The 17,329-nt window shown below is 34.7% G+C and overlaps 2 protein-coding genes across 5 annotated transcripts in view; both read right to left on the bottom strand.

Annotated features, from left to right (window-relative positions):
• LOC138336522 (serine/threonine-protein kinase TBK1-like) overlaps positions 1–1,732 on the bottom strand; it is a 63,284-nt gene extending 61,552 nt beyond the window's left edge. The window contains exon 1 of one of the 2 annotated variants that reach the window (XM_069286032.1): positions 1,667–1,732. The gene's annotated coding sequence lies outside the window, so the exon portion shown is untranslated. The remainder of the gene's footprint in view (positions 1–1,666) is intronic. The other variant, XM_069286034.1, reaches the window with a different exon arrangement.
• A 2,621-nt stretch (positions 1,733–4,353) lies between these two features.
• On the bottom strand, positions 4,354–13,009 carry LOC138336225 (carbohydrate sulfotransferase 14-like). Of its 3 annotated transcripts, XM_069285618.1 has the most exons (5): positions 12,863–13,009; positions 9,498–9,690; positions 7,142–7,244; positions 6,392–6,423; positions 4,355–6,054 (listed from the first exon to the last, which is right to left on the bottom strand). In XM_069285618.1, the coding sequence occupies exons 2-5, from the start codon at positions 9,525–9,527 to the stop codon at positions 5,197–5,199; spliced, it is 1,023 nt and encodes a 340-aa protein (XP_069141719.1). In that variant the 5' UTR covers positions 9,528–9,690; positions 12,863–13,009; the 3' UTR covers positions 4,355–5,196. The 3 variants fall into 3 exon arrangements, with proteins under 3 accessions (XP_069141722.1, XP_069141720.1, XP_069141719.1); XM_069285621.1 differs by lacking the exon at positions 9,498–9,690 and having other exon boundaries at positions 4,354–6,054; positions 12,863–12,987; XM_069285619.1 differs by lacking the exons at positions 9,498–9,690; positions 12,863–13,009 and adding an exon at positions 7,473–8,442 and having other exon boundaries at positions 4,354–6,054.
• Positions 13,010–17,329: the final 4,320 nt, after the last annotated feature.

Here is a 17,329-nt window from a genome sequence, read left to right as displayed (position 1 = left end):
TGATTTTGTAACAAATTTGGAACTCCCAGTTACATATAGTAGCAAAAGGCGTTTGAAAAGTTTGTGCAATAACCCTTCCTTGGTTTGTGATACTATATGAGAATAAGTTATTTGGACAAGCTACTTTCTGACTGTATACAGTCGTTGGATACTGACTATAATGTTTTCAGATTGTTCCTCTTTAGCCTGATGATAATTTTTGAGCATCTCTATAATTGGTCAGATTTGTATTTCCCCTGATCCCAGGAGTGGATATTTCGACAGTGATAGCAACCCCTGGAATACCGAGGGTGATTGCACGTTTATTGCATGGTTACACTCAGTCCCAACTGGTCAAAGGGGGGTAATGCCGACTACATACAGTAGTGTTTATGAGGATTCTATATAAGAGAGACAACTCACAAAGTTTCACACATATTGTTTAATAACACATTCTGTCAACAATTAATTTGCCTCGTGATTCGTTAAAACACTCCTTACCCTTATATCACATCTTTCATATACTTAAAGGCCCATTACCTTTCCGGAGCAAAATATAAAGGTTTCTTAAAAAACATTAATAACATCAGAAAATGCATACCGATGACCTAAAATAAGGTTACGACACCAAACATATGCAAGATTTACTGCGTAATATATGAAAACGGTGGAGAGTCAATTCGCTGTTTTGCCGTCTGGCGCAGTGATAGTCAACTACCGCGCGGTATTTAGGATGACGGCGGGAATCATAATACGACCCGCGTTATGAAAATAAATATTTTATTTATTACAATCAAATTGTTCAGAAGGTGATGATTAATGTAGTATTAACGGTAAGTTAATAATTTTTAAGACTCTACAAAATTATCGATCTTGTTTTACATTCCCATTTTAAAAATTAAAAGCCGTTTCGGTAAGGTAGTGGGCCTTTAAATTAAAAAATTAATTAACAAAATAGTGTGACTTTGATAAGTACAAAAATTATCGTTTGGTTTAATTCGCAAAGTTTATCTAAACAAACTATTTGCATTGGCTATAACAGGCTGAAATAGTCTTAAGTAAAAATAAAACAGACAAAATGAGATAAATAATAAGTACACAGTAACAAGAACACTACTATCTAATATCGTTAAATATTTTTATTACATGTAACAATTCAAAATAAAAGTTGGCCGAAATCCATTTATAAAAAAAGAACGTTTAGTATATGTAAAAAATGTAATTAACTATCATGATAGTTTGGAATAACCAAAATAGATATAGTCTTTGTGATGCAGACTGTTTACGTCAGAAACGCTTAAGCCGTTTGGGCTAAAGTGAACCGTATCTGCTACACATATGCCATTACTATATACAACTTCTGGAATTCCCAATGTCATTAAGTGTGTCTGGTGTATTTAAAAATAATTAACGCGCATTAAACGAAAGTTAATGAGGTCATAATACATATTGTTATAATTTCATTGTGATCAGCTGCTTAATGCAATATATATATATTGTACAGACTACCTTTATCAAATAAAGTATGGTACATGCTCCCTTTATATTCTAGATAGGCAAAATTTGAGCGTCCGGAAATATTTAATTGATACAAACGTATCTGGGACCTGAACATACATATGCATATTGGTTTACACTGCAATAGCAGATCCAAAATGATCTAGTAATAAGAGTTTAAAAGACATACCTGCTGGACTAATTCAACGAAGGGCGTGGAAATGCTGATATAAATGTAGTGTAATGGCGCATCAAAGCTGCTTGATAAGTTGAATAAATAGGGGAATTCCATGTTAGCTACGTATACTAACTAAAGTCTATACGGAAATGTTCGCATGGAGTATATTTTCCGCAATTTCGCAGGATATGAATACGTCATGAAATGTAACTTGCAAAAATAGCAAATATTAGAACTTGCTCATATGGACTCCATTCGGTCATCCTCGATACTCCAGGGCTTCCGATCACTTACGATCTCTACACCCCTGGACTATCTCACAGTGAAATTGAAGGCAGCTCAGCGGAAAACATTTGACCAATCACAGGCTAGCAAAGATTTCCTTTGAAGACTACACAGAGAGCGACGCCTAACATCTAAGCCACATAGCCAACCACAGTGTACCGTTATACGGCTCTTTTGATGTACATCAAATGACTAAATTACCTGTTCTATTCTGTTGCCTCCAGTTTTACTATGAGATAGCCCAGGGGTGTAGAGATCGAAAGTGATCGGAACCCCTGGAGTATCGAGGATGCCATTCGGTATGAAAAGGAGATGATTCTTAGCGTGGTACAATGTGGTTTATTATCGATCGTAAATCATATTTATATCATTCTCAATCTACCAGGGGTAACTATCACTGTCGTAATATCAACACCTCGAAGCTCTGCTGCTACAGACGGCCAACTATATAGATACCAGTGATAGGTTTGATTGATAAATACGTCATGTTCGTTTGCATTATCGGTTGTAATCATAGTAGATTCCCGTGAGGTTTTATGCGTCCTCCTACGACAGCCTATACTTTAGAAATAATGAGATAGTCTTCTGGCGTGTTGCTATAACGAAGCATTTTCAAGAAGTACCTAAATATGTTTCGTCGTGAACCCTATTACTAGCATTTACCTCCATCTGTTATGAGAAATAACTGACAACATAATACTTTATTTTATCCTGCAACTGTCCCACATACTGACCGATAACTACTGCCGGATAAACTTGTGCTTTATCCGTCAATACGATATGCTTTATCCGTCAATACGATCACGTGAATTTGTTCCATATCTGACGGCACTTTTTCTAACTTGACCCAGAACTTGAACCTTCCGGTGAATGAAACGTCATTCAGTCCCGCTAAAACGTGACGTCACATTCACCGAAATGACGTCATTTTTACGATATCGAAAATCTCGTATGGCGGTGCCGTCTTTTTCTTGGCTCATGACAAAGGTATGTATTGTTAAGTAATTCTTTAATGGGTATTTATTGTTATTTGAGTATTTTCATTTTCTTTTAGTGATATATCACACTGAATAGAATTACGGTGACTGTTTGTGAATGCGCTTATTTATTTCCCACGGCAGTAAAAAGGAGTGCACTCTCATTCGGTTAAGTGAATGAATCTTTACCTCCGCATCAAAGAATCGTCTCGCTTCGAGCGAAACAAAGTAAGGAACTGTCAATTTGCTTTCGTTTTGAATGCCATAATGGTTGCAGGATAAACAGAATACACGGTTAGTATCTTACAATACAAGGTTTATTTTGGTGCTCGACACGGAAAGCCGAGATGACTCGCTTCGAGCGGCAAAGCCTCGTCATCTCGGCTTTCCTAAGTCTCGCACCAAAATAAACCTTGTATTGTAAGATACTAACCGTGTATTCTCTATGTAAGAGCGGACGTGTATTTGTTGTGAAACTGTCATCTAATGGACGGCTCGCCACCCGGATACCGCACGTGACTTTGCATTTTGCTTTTGTTTATGCAACGATGTTTGTCCCGACATTGAATGAAACGCGTGCTTTTTCGAGCACGAGGAGTGGCTACCAACCGATCGGTCAGTTATTGGAAATCTACCGGAAAAGAATATAACTGGACGAAAGATTTGCAAAATGCGTGATGAAATAGAATGACTGGATATAATATAAAACATCACACAAATATCAATAACACAATAACAAACCAACGGTACCAAATAAAAGGAAGTGGGTCAGTTTCACCATTCAATACCGATAATGGAGTGGAGCTCTCTAGTTTATATTAAAGCCTCTTCGTCAATCTATTTTTGCTGACTCAGCGAACAAAAAGACAAACTATTATTTACCACGAAGAAGAGTTTTCAATGTCACGTGATGTTGTAGTGAAATGACCTGACACATGATGTATTCCACCGTGATTGTCAAAAGATTTGACTATGTCATAACCAGTTGCTTTAGCGGGAGGTGATATTTTTGCGATTTCGCCGGAAAATGGATGAACATTTTACATATACGCGTAAAACCCGTTCAGAATGTTGAAAAATCTTCTTTTTATTTTTCATTTTAGTTGAATTGCAAGAATATTGACCCGCGCAAATAACCTGCTTTACGGTAACATATATCTGATGATTTTGTCGTAGCATTTCTAGTTCTAGTTCCATTCAGTTTACATTGTTAATGGATCATATTTCAATGTAAAATTGGTTGCTTTTATCTATATATTAATGTGAAGAGGAAAACGAAAAAAAAAAAGTTTACAGTGAATGTATCGTTATGTAATATATTTACATTCTGAGTGTTTCGTCACTTTATGAATCAACCAACTGACGAAAAACAAACATTTGCGTATGAATACACTATGAAAACACTATGAATACACTATGAATAAAACGATTTTCGTGCATCGATGAGCTGAATTTAAATATCATGCCAGTTTCATATCAATAAAAAAATAGTCCCCCACAATATTTTAATGTATAATCTTTAATGCGTTGTTTCTTGTTATAGAATCAACTAAGGTTTACTGTAATAAGGCAATCAAGTCTTATTTTAACTGTATTTCTTGTTTATCGTTTGTCATTTGCAAAAGAAAAGGTTGACCGGAAGGGAAGCGTGGAAACGCGACTTTGTTGAACGACGTTGTTGAACGACTTTGTCATCCAGCTGTTCCATTAATCTCGTTTCTCGTCGTATATGGGTGTCATAATATTAAATATAATATAAGAACCTTTCAATAATTTTTATTTTCATAAATTATTCTAATGTGAATATATGGATTGACCTATTTTTCTAATTTTCATAGCGGCTATGAATAGCAGAAGCCATATACATATCTTCCGTGGAGCGCTAACGCTATAGCTTCTGCTATTCATAGCCGCTATGAAAATTAGAAAAATACATTCAATCTCTATATAATGTCTTTATTATTTTCTATACACAGAAACACAATACTTTCATTTTGCATTTATTATAATGATTATAAGCATACACCTTTATTTGATTAAATCTCAACAAATTCCAGGCATGTTTGCCTAACGATCAATGCATGTAATTTTATTCAATATGAACTCAACCAAAATCACTACGAACGGGTAGAGTCTATGTAATTTTTGAGCATTACAACCGGAAATATATCAAGACGTTTACTACATTGTTCAAATTGATACACGAAGTCACCGAATAACAAGTGAAAAATGATGCAATAATGTTTAAAATGTTGATAATGAAGTTAACTATCTAGCCCGTTAGAATATATCCTTCACATATTTCGAAAATGAGTAATCAAAATGTGAAAAATCGTCTTTGTAGATATCCAAAAGTTTATGAACTTGGCTTGGCGGAAGTTGAGACAAATAATACGAGATGGATTCGGAAGTGTTTGATTTCATATACACTTTTGGTTTAGCTGGGAATGCAATATGTGGAGCCATTTGTGACATGATGTGGTTAGCATCCTCCATAAGAGTCTCCTGCTTGGCTATAAAGTCGTACCCGACTTGACAGGGGCTACATAAATTTACAATTGACCTCCAGTGTTCATCTCGTACTCCTTCCGGGTTATCTATGACGTAAGAGGCGAACTCTTCGAATGTGACGTCACGACCTGTAACAGGTTCTGTGAAATCCTTTCTGTATTTACGCACAATTTGCATTCCTATCTCAACAAATTTATAATTTTTCTGGCCAGTTCCGTGGAATTTGTTCTGGAAAGCAGATACTAATCGTTCTAGTGGATTCCGCACCATGATGAATTTTTTATAGTGCTTTATTTTGTGAAGAATTTCATTTGGTTGATATGAACTGAGATATCGCAGAAAATGACTGTAAACTGTGTGAACAGTATATTCGTCTAACTTTCTCGAGTCATTAACTTTTCCAGACATCATCAAAAACACCTTTTTCCATTGTGAGCATGCCACCTTTGGCACGTAGCAAAACAATGTCTTGTATTTATCGTTCACTATGATGTGATCAAACTGTGTTTTGGCAAGATTCTCGACACTCCCTTTTGCTTTATGACGACAAGCTTCGTCTAACACCTGGCTTCTTCTACTTCTACTTGTCGAAAAATCTTCCATTAATTGTTGACCATTAACATCTGCCTAAATAAAGAAGTACGTCAAATTATTATAGAAGTAATAATTTAAACAAACGAATAAATGTTTTATTTTTTATTGAAATATAAGAATTTAACGAGTAGAATAGGTCTAGTGCTTTCTAGTATACTGAGGTCTACGTATCCTTATAGCAAAACGAAAATCCTGAGAAGCACTTGTGCAAAAATAATATATAATTTGATAACTACACACATGATTTAAAATGGTATTCAGATATAAAAAGGTTTAGAATTGAAAAAAAAAATAAAACAAAAACAACAAAAATTCAAAAATGATTAAAGAAGTGTTAGACAGTGTTTTTCTATCCATAGTCAACACCTACCTGAGTTTCTATCACTTCTGTCGAGGAGTTGTCTGCAATAGAAGTTAGAGTGAATTAAGTTTTATATCTCTATCAATTAGTGCTGGGATGATTATCTATATTATAAGACTCTTTCATATGTGGATATGAAGGATTGGGCTATTCTACCCGACGGTCACAAAATGTCGTAAAATCCGAGGCTTGCTGACGGTTTTGCATCATTTTGTGATCCTGAGGATAGAATATACCTATTTCTCATATGCACATATGAAAGAGTATTGGTTCTCTCATGCCTCGACGTCTTCTGGCAATTTTTGAAATGAAAACGACTGCAAGTCAATTCTCCATATGAAAATTGTTTAATATTTTCAACGCAAATTCGATTGTATACATCTTTGATAAAAGGGCAACAGCCTAGATTTTTTAAAAAAAATTAAAGGCCAACGAAAGACAATTGTAATGATAACAAATCTGCATAGCGAAAATACGAGAGGTAATCATTATAACGAACAAGTACTACACTTGTATGTATGATAGAAAACAATGGAATCATTATTACAATGAATTAACAACAAATATGGGTAGTATGTGTATATTCCAATTTAGAAAATACGGTATTTATAAAGAAATATGTCAAAAATGGACAAAGTACATTCACGGAAATATCGTTTTAATCTTACATATTTATCGATTCATTTATTGTTTGATGACATGGAAATGTAGAGCAGTGCCTAAATAAGTGCCTGAATTATCTAGTTAGTCGTAATATACCTGGATGATTGTATACGTATACGATCATAAGAGTCAGGATAATGAGTATGACCGTCTTCAGGACACCTCGCCGTAGTAGTGACACCTTTAGCCTGCGCCACATCTGTGATAGAATCAAATTCTTATTTAAGTTGAGTTAATGTGTAGATGTAGTTTAATTGTTAACGTATTACCATAGATTAGATCAGTCCAAAGTGAAATTTCAAGGGCGAGTGAATTGCATACATAGCAATTGTACAACACAAGTTTTAAAGTGGATATATAGACTGCATATACATACTGTACAAATACATGAAAAAAAATCACACGTAAAACAGGTGGATATTCTTACCATCTCGAACTCAGATGAGAAAAGTCGAACCGGATGATCGTTTTATAAACATTTGAATCTTCAAATCGACACTCCCTTTAAGTAATGCAACTCATCCGAGAAGTATATAGCTTTTCAAATGTGTATAGTTAAGCGAAAAGCATATTTACATTAACAGCAAACAAGCTAAAAAACACATGTATGTCGTCAGTTTTAAAACAGCTCACATTCTCAAACCGGGTACGCCATATAAAACCATCCGTCTATATAAAGCTTATATTTAGTCACAGACGTTTATCAAAAGTAAAGGGCGTTCAGGTAAAGGTAGGTGAACCTAGACTGAGATTTGGATCTATTTGACATGAGGACCAGTCATCTATAAAGAGATATATATTCTACACGCACCTTGTCGTTGACTAGTGCCCATTGTTGACATTAAAGCATAAGTAGAGAGTATCTAATTACATAGTTTTCACCGAGAGGTATATGTCACCAATACTCAACATATAGACTATAGAAAGTTACACAGTCCGAGGAGACTATGGCACTTTTAACCACTGGAACTTTAAACGAGAGGGCTTCATATAAGTTGGATAACTTGTGTCGGACCCATTGAATATAAAAGAATTACAAAAACAATTTAAGATAAAAAATAATTATAACAATTTAAAATAAAAAATAACTAATGGGCTTGTCTGTTAATTTTCAATATGTAAATGTAGAGTGGATGTGATGATTTTAAATCTCAAATGTTGTTGGCATACCGTTTATACTACAATTATCAGTCACTTCATGCAAAAACAATACAGATTCAATCTTTGAACATTTTTTTAACGCTGGTTCTAATACCGTTCAGAAATTAAACATTAAATCTTGCATTTTTTTGATGTTACAACTCCATCTTAAACCATAGATACAGATAGCACTACTACATCATTTATAATACCGTTTGGACGTTTCTTTGCCTGTCAAAATTTTTGCGATTTGGACGAAATATTTCTAACAATAATTCAATTTTGCTTGTTACGAGCATTTTCATTGGCTTAAAAATTTACTTTATCAGCCATAAGAAAAAATGGCGTCGCCGTTTATAACGTTGCTTCTGATTGGCTAAGATGACGGCGTAATGATTTCATAGACAAAAGAGTCCCAAAATGATTTTTGAATATTGAAGAGATTATCTTTAGTAAATTGAATTATAAGGATTAATTTGAATATATTTTTATGTTATGGAGATATAACACAAAAATCTGAGTGTACTTCATCATAAACCGCTTCGCGGTTTATTTAGAGTACACGGTCTCCATAACATAAAAATTATTCAAGTTAATCCTTAATTAAACCAATTCTTGATATCTCACGGTCAAAATTTCGAGATCACGTCGGTGACCCGCAAAATCGCGAAAACATCATCCTATGAAAATAGCCGGCTATACGACACCAAACTGTTTTTATTACATAACTGGCCCATCCAGCCATGTCATACGACCATGTCATAAATATCGTAAGACACATGTGTAATAAAACTATCATGACGTCACATGCAGTTTTGACGTCATAACCTATATGTGACGTCGCATGATCGTCTCAGTAGACGGAAACGTCACATCTGAGCCGGATTTCTACTGTTTTACATATTGACGAAATTTAAAGTTTTACTTATATTTCTAATTAATAAAAGTTGTGAATAAATATAATCTTACACTCGTGACTATGTGATATGAAATTTATCAAACTTATCGTATGCCACCGCTATTCTGTCTTGCTAGTCTGTCTGTCAATTTCAATTTTTACTGGATTTTCTCACCGCATTGAACGTTCAAAATGTCTCAAATACGTGATTTAATGATGACATTCAAGTATAGGCATGCTCTAGGCTTAAAAGATTAAGATAGTGAACGGAGGATAAGTTGAATCATGTTATCAGATACGTAATTGAAGATCTAATAGAATAAAATACTACACATTTGTACAAATGCTGTGATGACTAACCCAAATGTACATTAAACATGTTAAATTATCAAATAGCAGTTTCACAATACATACCTGCATGTTGTTGTGTTCGTGTTCTGTCATTCTAATGAGAACGGAGCAGGCACAAAGTATGGCCTTGTAATAAAGATCTTGCTATTTCGCAACGTTAACAATCTTTAACTAAAACACGTATTTATATAGAATCACCATTCGCGCAACACGTTTTTGAACACCCAATGACATTCCTCCGTATACGCCAAGCTCTCTACAAAAGACCAGAAATCAATTGCAAGTTATACTCTTAACCACCAAACATAACACACGCTAGATATAGGATTCTAAAAATACACAGTGTATGGTGTATTGGATATATGCTACCCAAATTAAACTAATTATTGGCTTTGCTCGTCAGTCTGTTTGATTTGGGGATTAGAAGCGTAGTTGTGTTTTCATTTAAGTAAAAGTGGTTGGTTTTCATTGTGTAATGTATACATATATCAGTGCATATATGTAATCAAAATGATTTTACAGTAAAGGATTAATCCGTGAACATGTCATGAATAAATGTAAGATTTTCATATGTGACATTAGCCATTGTAGTACACAATGATTGAATTGTTGTTAATATCATTGTAATTTAAATGGACACTTTTAGTCAGGCATTTGCGTTGTTATATATAAGTCTTCTGGCATTCAATGATCTTTTAGCAAAATCAAGAGCAGCAATCAATCCTCGCATTGTGTGTTATTTAGTATTAGCATTTCCGGCGTTGTGCCGGTATTTATCTTTAATTCGTTTGATTTGATAAAACACACATGATAATCTTAATTGAATAAACAAACTTGGAATGTGTTAAGAATCATGCGACACAAGCAATAGATGTTTTCCTTTTCATATCACACTAAGAAAATGTACTGTAAGAAATCTGTTCGCCTTGCAGAAATACAAAATAGCTACATCCGACAACCAATACTCGTGTGCACTGATATTCTCTATTTCTATGTGGTAACTTCTTTCTCGGATTTTCATGACTTGATGGCCTGTTAAATTGTAGCATTTTCTGATTTAAGCAGCTAAGAAAAATAATGCATTTGTGAATCTGGGAGACTGTATTTATTTCATTTTTCAGAGTGAAATATGCGGGTTATGGTGAAAATATTTGTGGCATTTTGAATTGTTGGAGCATAAATATGTTGCATTAGAATACCCTGTGTTATGTAATCTCGAAATATGTGTCACATATATATGTGGAACTAAATCAACGCGGCTGATTGAAATACATGTAGTAGACTGTTATTAGTCGACGTAGTTTAGACCTAGAATAGAGACGTAAAAATGTAATTAATAGAATATTCCCTGTTTCTTGATGAATACAAGTAATATGTCATCTCGTGAAATAGAAACTTTGATATTTTCACTCGTGCTTCGCACTCGTAAAAATATCAAAGTTTCCACGCCATCGATGAAATATAACTGGTATTCATCAAAGAAATAACGAGTATCCTCTATAAACATTGGACTAGAATACGGAATTTTTCGCCTTAAAATTTCCAAATTCCTTTTTTCCCTTTTCTTTTAAGACCTTTTGTAGTACACATATGTGACTACGGGGCGCCAAATGGGACACTTGAAAAGGGAATATTGATATTCTTGTCTTACAATACAATGTATAACATAATGTCGTCGGCAAACAATTCATGTATATATATATCACAAAATCCGATAGGTCCGATATCGGGTAAATATTCAACCGATTCTAATCAAATATGTCTTTCTCTTTAGTGCCTTGAGGCTTGTTAGTTTATGTAAACGAACCAGTTGGCCTTCCTATCCATTTGACATCAGTAGACACCAGCCTGTACCGTTTAGAAACACATTGATATTGGGCAGTTGACAAGGTGTAATGGGGTTAGCTTGCTGATCTGTATTGCGCTGACAAAAACAAAAACTGCTGATCTGTATTGCGCTGACAAAAACTGCAGCAGTCGAATTATCATTTTTCATCAATTACAAAAGTTACTTACTTTACACCATTACCACATTTGAAAAGTTTGACCTTCCTATCATACTTCTAGAATGACCATTAATTGTGTCCCGCAAAAAAATCCACGGCACTATGCCCTATATGGAATTATTAAGTACTGATTGATCATACACCAAAAGTAAATAAATAATTTCATATGTATTTTTGTGCTGATTCGACACATATATGTGCTAGAGGTGGATCCTCTTTAAAAGATTTATTTTATCTTCAATTATTATTATCATCATTGATATATATTTGCGTATTCGTATAACGTATTCCCTGCATGCGTTATGCGCACGAATCCATACATTCAAAGATATGTAAAGGTTTAAAGTTATCGATGATATGTATAAATAGTTTGGATCAAAACGAATAACCCTCTTATACTACCATGAATTAAATAGTCATTTCATCTCAGTGTATCACTGAATAGTCTCTACACGCATCAGGACGCACAATTATATCGGTGTGGTCACTGAAAAACACGTTTGACCCTTCAAGAATAATGAAAAAATATTCAACCCATCCTCGATATTCAAGGGGTAACTATCAATGACATTATATATATAGCGTTGATAGTAACCCCTGGAATATCGAGAATGGATTAAACATGGACAGATAAACAGCCAAATTTCCCTTGAAGGTTAGTTTTATAGAGTCTCATTGTACTAGTGGTGTGTCACAGAGGTATTACAATATAATTGTAGGTATATTGTAGGATCTTGGTTGCCAACACAAGGCATGTCGAGTATTGACTAGAAAAAATCTGACAGAAGGGTTGAAATACACCTGTCCACTTTACAAATCAACGTGCACACTGATGTAATACTGTTGTTTTCTAGATACCAAAACTACGTAATCACAGTACAATATGCAATTAATTAATCCCACCATTCTATGAGTGTGACGCCATAATTCACTTCAAAATACATGTAAAACGTCACAATCACCGGAAGGTGATACTTAGTCCGCTAAACCTGCCAAAGATATTTTTATCATTTTTTTTATTAATTATTTTTTTTAAATTCCTAATATATGAAATAAATTATATTACGCAAAAAAAATGCTAGTTGTAGCAGACTAGGTGGTACTAATCGACAGACAATAATTACTTGTAGCAGGAGAGGATAAAATTTAGCTGCCACACCGGGAATCGAACCCTGGACCTCCGAATACTAGCCGAATATATACATGTATTCCCGCTACACACTTTATAAACATTTCGCCAGATAAATGATCAAGAATGAATCTTACCACTAAAATTGTATTACACGCCTAAAAATTTATCTTTCAAATGAACATTTGATAAAGATAGAACGTGCAGTAGGGAAAGGGAGTATGACTTCATATCTTCCCAACGAAACATTACAAGTTACGTAACATCTACAAAATCACAACATATTTACCTACCTTTAGATTTGTATCCTGTCAGTCATGCTTGTACAGGACCCACTACTATACTGCAGAGCTCGACAGGGTACTCGAATAGAGACAAATTTAAAGGCTGTGTGAGTGTAAGTATCACCTGTCGAGCGTGACATTGAAAATGAAGAATAAGGCTAAGACCGTTTTCGTTTATACGGTTGGACTGGTTGGACCTAGTTGATAGTTTATGAATTAAAGGCGGACCTGGTGATTTTATATTGCTTTCAGACGAGCCTTGACAAAGCCCTCACAGGCCTGTATCAATATCGATATCTGCAGGCCCGTCGGGATTTATACTTGAAATAACTACATTCACAAACGGACGAACCAGTTGTTCCCCAGAAAGGAAAAGCCCTATATATAGTTGTTTATCTTTGACTCATTGGACCATAGACTATTATAGTATAATATGTACACCCCTCGAGGCGTGACGGCGAACGGGTAGAATATACGTAAAAAGTAAAATGAATGAATAATTCCCTGATAAGTATATTGCTATTGCATGATTTTCGAGCATTTACATGACATGCATTTATTATGGCTGTCGAGTAAAAATGGAATCTCTTACACCTGAGCGAAACGAAGGTGATTAGTAATTTTGAAGAGGCGCAAACGTTATTTTTTCATCTGAACAATTTAAAGGGACAATTCAATGAGCCTAATTCTGTTATATAACCACGAACCAAAATATGACCTAAATTTATTGTTCTATATTCCTTATGAAACATATAACAAGAAATATTGACAAATTTCACGACATTAATAAAAATTTTGATTTATACCGTTGAAATTCCAAATCGTTGATCAACACGATTAAGCAGGAACAACATGTACGCTGTACCCATACCCGAGCCAAAGTCATGTACATAAATCAAATGCAATACATAACTACTGAGGAGTTGGTGAAATTATATTTAGACAAGAACATGCACACCTAAAAACGTAAACACACTACTGTAAGAGTGATTTGAGTCGTTCTAGACAAAAAATTCTTCACTAGCTACATGGTCAAGGGCCAGGGTTCGACATACAAGATGTCCGATCACAATTTGTAATGCCGGACAGCAAACGAGTTTTAACATTTCACATACATTTCACTGCAGTGGGCTTTTCTGGCATATCACAGTAAAACCAACTAATATAATTTCTAATAGAACTGGTTTGTTTCCGATATATATGCAAATTTTTATGTACTCTTAAACTGAATTGTCCCTTTAATTAAAATAAATCAAATGTTACGGCTTTTCAGACGGCCAAAACAGCGAAATGAAATGAATTTTCACTGTTGCATAGATCACAGGTGCTCGTTTCTAATATAAGTATAAGTATAATACTGGGTCAAGGTCTATAACTCGGCCGGCCATATAACACTACCCAATTTCAGAAAAAGTATGATTATTAACCAACCGTATAGGATATAAATAATAGGAATACTCTCAATCGACAGCCAGATAATTTATCTTTATTTTGGTATATGATACAATATATATCATGCCGTATAAATGTCACTAGGTATCCAAAAACATCGGAAAACAGCCAGATTTCAACTGGTCGGACACTGTGGTGTCCTCCGATGAACACGCCAGGGCTCTAATGGGTAGCTCAAAAACCACTGCATGTCAACACTTCAGCGTCATAAGAATGAAAGTTTGGTAGAAAACAAACTTACCGGTTAGTAAATCCCTGGATAAATACCATCCATTTGCCTAACGTAGCCCTTTGAAATTTCCGATTGAAAAAAATTATGTCTCTAGCCGTCATGTAAGTATGTGTGCAGTAGATTTGTTTTGTCGGCGTTGATTGGCTCTCGAAAATTAATTGACCAATCAACGCCGAGAAAACAAATGTACTACACACATATCAACATGACGGCTAGAGACACACATTTTTTCAATCGGAAATTTCAAAAGGCTGTATTGCGCAAATGGATGGTACATAGATAAACACTAACATACCGGTAAGTTTGTTTTTTACCAAACTTTAATTCCTATGAAGCTGAAGTGTTGACATGCAGTGGTTTTTGAACTACCCATTAGAGCCCTAGCGTGTTTATAGAGAAACATCCTCGATACTCCAGGGCTTCCGATCACTTACGATCTCTACACCCCTGGACTATCTCATAGTAAAACTGGAGGCAACAGAATAGAACAGGTAACTTAGTCATTTGATGTACATCAAAAGAGCCGTATTTAACGGTACTGTGGTTGACTCTGTGGCTTTGATGTTAGGCGTCGCTCTCTCTGTAGTCTTCAAATGAAATATTTGCTAGCCCGTGATTGGTCAAATGTTTTCCGCTGAGCTGCCTTCAATTTCACTGTGAGATAGTCCAGGGGTGTAGAGATCGTAAGTGATCGGAAGCCCTGGAGTATCGAGGATGGTTTATCGGAGGACACCACAGTGTCCGACCAGTTGAAATCTGGCTGTTTTCCGATGTTTCTGGATACCTAGTGACATTTATACGGCATGATATATATTGTATCATATACCAAATTAAAGATAAATTATCTGGCTGTCGATTGAGAGTATTTCTATTATTCTATCCTATACGGTTGGATAATAATCATACTTTTTCTGAAATTGGGTAGTGTTATATGGCCGGCCGAGTTATAGACCTTGACCCAGTATTATACTTATACTTATATTAGAAACGAACACCTGTGCATAGATTACATGTACGTATGGAATCTGGCGTTTGTTTGGTGTTGTAATCTTATCTTAGACAATCAATATATAATTTCCTTTGTTATATTTGTTTCATTATATTTTTGATTCGGAAAGGTATAGCCATATTATCATATTAAAATTAAATACATATATCTGCTTAAGCACTTATAGTGATATATATATCGTAAACAAAATAATAATTCCTATAACACACCTTTACTGCACAATTCAAACCTCTCACAAAGAAAAATTGTGGCCAATAAATCTCCTTAATTACATTCATTTTTTTTATTTTGACTCTTACGGTTCCTCAGAAAAAGTGCATGATTATATACTTTTACTACAACCGCTTAGTTAACACATATCCCCTTTGATGGTCAATCAGGATTATATATATACATGTATTTATATATTGTACGTGGCCATGAAAGGGGCAACATGTGTGCAATCGTGGTAACAAAATACTGTAAGAAAAGGGAGATAATTGCAATCTTATTACGTCAACCAGTGAATGGACATGTACATTGTATAAACACTTCGCTATACATGTACTTTTAATTTTAAGCGTTATTTGTTATACAAATATTATAGACATCTGATATGAACCTCGTCCTTACAAACCACAGTGTCTAAAATCCACTATGATCTTTTTATATCATGTGTCACAATAATAATAATAATAAAGAATTTGTTTAATATTTAAAATGATGAATATCATTAATGCTATGTCGCCGGTGAAGCATCTTTAATATTGAATAATTGTGTTCCTATCCGACAATACATGCTTCAATTAACATAACGCATTAATTAGTACTACATATCTTTATTCGGTTTGTGTGAGGGTAAATTGGACAATGGCACATTTAAAAGATATACGGTAACAAAAATTATGTTAGATTAGACAGACGCTGGACTGAAACTCGCGATATGCCTGGGTACAGAAATAATATAGAGTTATGTCCCTTCATTTGGAGGGAAATGTTAACAGTAGGTCTAATTAGATGGATGGGTCTAATTTGGATATGAAAAATTTATCGTTGATAGGAAATAAAAATGTAGGGAATAAGTATACCACATACCTTATTCGACCCAATAAGTGCCCATAACGCTTAAGTTATTAAAGGAAATGACGGGGCGATTATTGATAGTCCTGACCCAGTGTGGATTACTACTACCCTTTCACAATTTCATAGCACAAAGTAAGCCATAAATCAATTTGCAATAGAAATCAAATAAAGAACTACATATTTGACATTGATAACATACCATATTCGTGGCTCAATGACATGACAGCATTGTGCATGTATATAAAAATAATGGGAATAAATTTGACACCAAAAACCAATAACTCTCATTATAGTGAATAAATTAATAAACTAATATTAGAATTTGCAAACATGACTTGAGTTTGGAAAATAATTTGTGTGTGTTTAGTGTATTTAGAATCTGTAATTTGTAATAAAATTCCCAACGCATAATCTATCATATTTCAAGCTTACTCGTCAGTTCACCGTCGAGTAGTCACTGATACTACAACTTACATAAACGGGACTCCCAAGGAAACAATCACTGGTAGGTGTATCCTATGAAATGTCACCTCCAATCCACCCACCAACGAAGGAAACAGACGTAAATGTAAGTGCAGTAACACACTACACTTGCGTCATCACGCGCAACCATACATGAAGGCCAATCAGGGGTTAGGGGAGCTTTGATTACACCTTGGTACTTTATGTACCTGTGTTTGAAAGAAGAATGAAACATGCCACCAGAATTGAACTCCATTAC

Source organism: Argopecten irradians, chromosome 12 (genome assembly GCF_041381155.1).
Source record: "Argopecten irradians isolate NY chromosome 12, Ai_NY, whole genome shotgun sequence".
Taxonomy (NCBI): domain Eukaryota; kingdom Metazoa; phylum Mollusca; class Bivalvia; order Pectinida; family Pectinidae; genus Argopecten; species Argopecten irradians.
This window is presented reverse-complemented; position numbering and strand designations above follow the sequence as displayed.

Bases quoted from the DNA above. Each gene is read 5' to 3' on its own strand.
- LOC138336225 (XM_069285618.1), bottom strand. From the start codon at position 9,527: ATGACAGAACACGAACACAACAACATGCAG. The intron at 6,424-7,141 runs GTATATTACGAC...CTTCTATTGCAG, and splicing joins ATACGTATACAATCATCCAG to ACAACTCCTCGACAGAAGTG. The intron at 6,055-6,391 runs GTAGGTGTTGAC...TTCTTTATTTAG, and splicing joins CAGAAGTGATAGAAACTCAG to GCAGATGTTAATGGTCAACA.